The 6,267-nt window shown below is 37.5% G+C and overlaps 1 protein-coding gene across 2 annotated transcripts in view; it reads left to right on the top strand.

Annotated features, from left to right (window-relative positions):
• lpar2a (lysophosphatidic acid receptor 2a) overlaps window positions 1–6,002 on the top strand; it is a 10,436-nt gene extending 4,434 nt beyond the window's left edge. Inside the window, exons 2-5 of one of the 2 annotated variants that reach the window (XM_032538601.1) lie at window positions 1,537–1,607; window positions 1,690–2,289; window positions 2,920–3,182; window positions 5,315–6,002. In XM_032538601.1, the coding sequence (XP_032394492.1) occupies window positions 1,704–2,289; window positions 2,920–3,182; window positions 5,315–5,407 (942 nt within the window). In that variant the 5' untranslated portion in view covers window positions 1,537–1,607; window positions 1,690–1,703 and the 3' untranslated portion in view covers window positions 5,408–6,002. Of the gene's footprint in view, window positions 1–1,536; window positions 2,290–2,919; window positions 3,183–5,314 lie in introns of both variants that reach the window. The other variant, XM_032538600.1, reaches the window with a different exon arrangement.
• The last annotated feature ends 265 nt before the right edge of the window (window positions 6,003–6,267 follow it).

Genomic DNA, 6,267 nt, shown 5'->3' with positions numbered 1-6,267 from the left:
TTTTTCTCCGTGTCACCGCTGGGTCTCCGTAGCTTTCCATGCTTGATGAAGTCTTATTTATAGATTCCTACTCCATTCAAACCTTAAAATCTTCCACATCTTTTATTCATTAGTTTTATACAACTTGTAAATTCTTTTTGTATTTTTTGAAAATATTGAACACAGCTGATTGAGATTTCTTAATATGTCCAACTTATTCATTACTATTTCACTTACTTCTTAAACCAGGCAATTCAGTTTAGCATCAGCTTTTACAAAAACATGCATACAATATTAGTATTACTAAGCTTTGTTTAACACTTGTGTTGTCCATGGGTCAAACTGACCCATTTTCCTAAATCAATCTTCTTTTTAACTACCCAATTGTAATTATCCAAAATAACATGATTAATTCCAACGCTCTTTGGCAAGTACAAATCTCTACTTTCATTCCTTTTGGGGTAATTTCTGATTTTCTAACGCCAACATTTGGTATAAGTTCCTATGAATGAGGTTTATTGACCACAAATTCCAAAAATAACTGTAGAACTGAAGTTAAAAAGTTAAACAAAAGTGACAACCATTGAAAAGAAAAAAAAAAGTAAATAAATCAATTGATGACATCAATAAAAACCGTCAAAAAAGTGTTGATTTTTTTTTAATTTTGACGGGAAGACGAGGGTTACAATATTTTTATTATTTAGAACCCCCACTTTCAAACATTTTCCTACAAACGGCTACACATTTCAACCAGAAATTCAGTGTAGCAAAAGCTTTTCAAAAAACCTTAAAATATATTTTGTTTGATACATTATCAGTGTTATTCAACATTTCAATGGAATCCATACTAATTAAAACCATTCCCACTTTTAAAACCATTTTCACTATTCACACTTCTCGTGCAATTATGCCAGCAATCCAGTTTAGCTTTAGCAATTTAGATTTCAGCATTCACAAGCATTTTCTGCAGGAAATGCATTGTCTAGTTTGTAGATAGTAGTCGATAGATTTTCTTTGCAGCAAGAATATGACATCCATTATGAGACACAACTACAAAAACATACTAAAAACAGGTACTATATACTATAAGTACTCAAACGTTCCACCAATCAGGATATAAGAAAGAGAAATGTGAATCCTCACAGTAGCACATCTGTCTTTTGAAATGAAAAGCAGATTATATTCACAAGTTATGTTGACTCTCTGCTGTTGAGGATTATCTGTACAGTGTCCTGATCATACTGCCAACCAAAGTTTTGTGTTTCTAGCAAGCGTCTCAAAATCCACAGTTCAATATAATATAATAGTATTTTCATGAGAAATGAGAGCTTTAGACTTATATCACTATTTTCAAGTTATTATAGCATTTAGTTTGTAAAGGTATGAGAACTGAGATGAAGGACTGGAACTGTCATCAAGACTCTCTTACACTGGGTGAATTTGTAATGTGTAGCCTACTATATGGAAAGCCTTATATTGAACAAATACAATACTGTACATTACCTGTTGTTTAAGACCACAAGTACACATTTTTACATTTGAGTTGTGTGTCTACAGTTATGGCCATGGAGAGCAGCGTGTGGAGTACCTGTGACTACAGCCACAATGTCACCTTCTTCTACAACTGGGTGGGTAAGAAATTGAACTTAGTGTGGACGACGCGGGACTCTGTGGTAATCGGACTGGGCTTGACGGTATGTCTCATTGTAGTCCTAGCCAACCTGATGGTGATGGTGGCCATCTCCATGAACCACCGCTTCCACTTCCCCATCTACTATCTCCTGGGCAACATGGCAGCAGCTGACCTGTTTGCAGGCATCGCCTACGCCAACCTGATGTTGAACACGGGCCCCTGGACCAGAATGCTCACCAAGAAGCAGTGGTACATCCGCGGTGCTTTGATTGACATCAGCCTGACGGCCTCTGTGGCCAACCTTCTGGCTGTTGCCGTGGAGCGCCACCAGACCATCATCACCATGCAGCTGCACAGCAACATGACCAAGCGGCGAGTGTTGCTGCTGATAGTCGGCATCTGGGCTGTGAGCATCATCATGGGCCTGGTGCCCTCGATGTTTTGGAACTGCGAGTGTGATCTGGATGACTGCTCTACCGTCGCTCCTCTCTACAGCCGCCACTTCCTCATCTTCTGGGCCGTTCTTAACCTGCTTACTTTCTTTATCATGGTGGCTGTGTACACTCGTATCTTCATCTATGTGAGATACCAGACCAGGGGCGTGTCCCATCACACCTTGGAGATGCGGCACCGGCAGACTGTTGTCAACCTGATGAAAACGATCTCCATGGTTCTGGGTAAGAAGCTGTTTGTGTGCTGGATGTTAGTTGTGCAAAGGTCAAGTTTGTAAGGTTTTGTTTTTAATTAACCACAAAATTAAGTCTAGTTCGTTGTTTTTATAAATAAAAAATAAATAATGCTTATTAATCTACATTTTCTCATGAAGTAATGTTTAATGGCTTCAACCCATTCACCTCATCACTTCATGTGAGGGGAAACGGAATTTTGTATTTTGAAGGTATCCATACTAAATGCACTTTAGTTCAAAGAGCTGTTGCATGTTAGATTCTTGCTACCTGCCTCCCACTTCCCCCACAAACCAGTTTTGCAGCTCTAGGCTTGTTTCTTTATCAGACCATGTCTGGTAACCACAGGCATTTTACATTTCAAAGGGTTGTTTGGAAGTTCAAGAGTTTCCCACATTTTAACATCATAATCTGCCTCTTTGATTGCTCTAGTGACTCAAGTCAAATACGTGCTAACTGTCATTTAACCTTGACGTTGAGCAATGAAGGCACAAATATTGCCTAATGTACCTCCACTTTGAGATAACTGGTGTTATATTACATGGCTGCTTTTATGGACGCTTTTGAGTTTATTGTTGTTGACTTTTTTTCTGCCCTCAATAACAAGCCTCATCTGTGCAGGCGCCTTTGTAATCTGCTGGATGCCTGGCCTTGTGACTCTCTTACTGGACGGGCTGTTAGGTAAAGCCAGCCACGCCAACGTCTATGAGAAATTCTGTTTGGCGATAGCAGAATGCAACTCTCTGGTCAATCCTATCATCTATACTCTGCGAGACGACGAGATGCGGAGGACATTCAAGTGGATCTTGTGCTGCCTGTGTCGGAGAGGTGACGACCAGCAGAGGGAGCTGTCACCCGTCGAGATGGACTCCCCTCTGCCAGAGGTACAGTTCCATTACAACCTGTGAAAGTTAAACTTTACACCCTTTTAAATCACTTAGAAACAGGATCTACTCCATTTCTACCTGTGTGTTGGATTACAGTTTTTTACAATTTCCATGACAATTTTGTAAATACTTTTAACAACTTTGCTAAACTCTTAACACAGTACAACATCTGTCTGTGTTGGCAATAAATTAACACATTTCTTGTTGCTTTGACACAAAATGCATACAGTTAACACAGACTTAAAATGCTTGAACTTCTTTTACACACAAGCTCAACCAAGACCAAAACAAACAAATTTGCAAATGCTTTCAGTCTGAACAACAAATGTCTGAACAGATAACATCATGTTCTAAACCTAACTTATAGGCTAACGTCCAAGTGAACAGCAGTTCATATTGTAAATTGAAACACAAATATATCCCCTGTATTTTATTCTATTGTTACTGTAAATGAGAGAAACAGCTGATTGGAGTTATGAAAATAGATCAATCCCAGCTGATTCCCAACTAGGAAACACACTCAGCTGTTTAGGTTCTTTCAATCGCATGACCATCTGTTTTTACAGTATTCTTTATATATTACAGTAACCAAAGTCCCATTACTTGTTTGTTTACCCAAACCTGGCCAAAGCTGATTCTGATATGTTACAGTAGTATGTACAGTAAAAAGAGGACCTATTTGGGCTGATTTTGTGTGGAAAAGGAACAATACAGTGAAGATGAACATAAAGAAAGTAAAAAAAAACAAACTCCTGCATAAGGAAGAGGAAGACAAGTACCAGGACAATTTTTTTTTCTTCCTGTTTTTCATACTGTAAACCATAAACTATATAACTATATAACCATAACTATAAAGCTACTCCGAGATGTGTCATTCATTTTTTATATTGAATTTCTGCAGCAAAAGAAACAAAATGCATGCATATACTAAACCCAACAAAACATAAATGTAGAGGCTTCAAGAGAAACTGCAGTGTAAAACACAATCTATGATCAAAACAATATACTATTATCTATTGTATAAGGGAAGACCTGACACATACAATAATGCAGTTTCTGTAATTCCATCTGATATTAGTGTTTTTATGACATTGGGCTATGACGGACTAAATGGGACTTAGATTTTATGGTAAAATCTACAAGAAACAGTTGGAGCTGTTCAGGATTTTGCAAAGTTTGCCGTGGTTAAACGAAGCCTGATAGTGACGACTGTATTGTAGTGTAAAGAGAAGTACTTCCACTCTTGGTTATGGGTAACCAGAGAACAAAGTCACATGATCCTGCGGGGCCCGTGGTGGATGAGATATTAAAGACATATGGTTCTGCCTGTGTAGAATAATACCGTATTGGTCAACAAAGTTTGGGTTGCCACAAAAGGGTTATTGCGCTCCGTTAACGTGTGCGGGGCAGCCGTATTAGCAGCCTAAAATCTGCTTTTATATGTTTAACTGCTCTTTAATGTGTTTTAATTTCTTGTACTGCACTGTAACCTTTATTATTTTAATCTTTTTATGAAAAGCACTTTGAATTGCCCTGTTGCTGTAATGTGCCATACAAATAAAGCTGCCTCGCCTGAATGTTGCTGTTGGAAGAGAACATGTGTTAGTGTTTTGGAAGAATTACTTGATTTTGAGACATGCTTGCAGTGTTTTGGTAGACATAGTGGATTGTGTATTGAATAGTTTATTATTGTATTTTGAAAATTAACGTTGGGAGTTAAGTTTACAATGTGTGATTTTAACTGTTTTGCCAATTGTGTGTTGGTGTGTTGAGTTTAGAAAAGTTGTTAGGTATTGAAAACAATTTTCATAGCCGTCTTTAAAAACTGTAACGACAAAAAGCCCGTCTTCTGATGTCTCTTCCATTTGCCCCTCACAGTAAGTCATTCAGGTTTTCACATACGGATTTCCAATCTAACTTATCACGTACCTGGCGCCAGAAGGAACCAAGAAATTCCTCTTCTTGATTTCTTTTTCATTTTGTTAATCTTTGAGTCAAGACGACTTTTCTTTATATAAAAGTGGATGGCGGGAAAATATGAAATAACTGAATGTTAAGGCATTGTTTGAAAATGGGATTGTGAAATTCAAAACATTTTTCCTTTATGTCCAACTATGTTTTGTCTACAGGAAACTCTTGACTGTGCCCCGAAATCAGAAGATCAGGCAGTCGCCACGGAAACAAACTATAAAGGATACAATTCGACAATGACAGGGGTATGATGGCTGTAAGCCTGCAAAATAAACCAAAATCTGGACTTCAAATGTCATCTAACCAGCCCACATTGTGTAATTCTGCTTCTGCTAAATGACCTCGCTTTCTTGTTTGCATTTGTAAATTGAATGAAATATATATATATATACTGTATATAAAGATGCATCTTTTGAAAAGGAGTTTATCCATGTTAGACAAATGCTTTTATTTCTCAGGATAGTGTTATCCTCAGTCTCCACGAGGCTGACAGAGTCACATGTTAATCATCAGATGGTGCAATCTCTCCTTTTATTATGTTTGACTATCACGAGAGCATTTGTGACAAATTATAAAAAGAAACACCTAAAATCTGAAATCAAATACTGAAAAATCACACTAAATCATTTTTATTAATTTTCTACTAAGAACACTACAATTTGTCATATTCTTCCTTTTGTTTGACTCTTTCTAGAACAATTCTAAAGTTTGAGGTATAAAAGGAGTTCATACAGACTCACGAGTCTGAAAACAGTGGGGGTTATATACAAGAGAAATGGAAAGACAGAGGTAGAGAGAGGGGTAAATACAAGGGAAAGAGGGGAGATACAAATATACTAATAAAAACAAAAAAAATCAAAAAGGTTTAAGAAGCCATTTGGTGCTGTGCAAGTAATTTAGTCACTTACAGAATCAGAACAATATTTAAACATGGTCAACAGTAAAAATGAGTAAAATTAAGTTCTGTATAGATTTGCAGATCTGTTGCAAAAACAGGCAGGGGACCATTCAATGTTTCCATTGAGGTCTGAGCTCTAGGCGTGAATGATTTTGCTGAACTCATTATGTTTGAGGCGAGCAAAGTGTGGACCATCTGCTGTAAGGTGAAGGG

The sequence above is a fragment of the Etheostoma spectabile genome, chromosome 15 (genome assembly GCF_008692095.1).
Source record: "Etheostoma spectabile isolate EspeVRDwgs_2016 chromosome 15, UIUC_Espe_1.0, whole genome shotgun sequence".
NCBI classification, from domain to species: domain Eukaryota; kingdom Metazoa; phylum Chordata; class Actinopteri; order Perciformes; family Percidae; genus Etheostoma; species Etheostoma spectabile.
The sequence above is the reverse complement of the archived record's forward strand: the minus strand, read 5'-3'. Positions and strand labels throughout refer to the sequence as shown.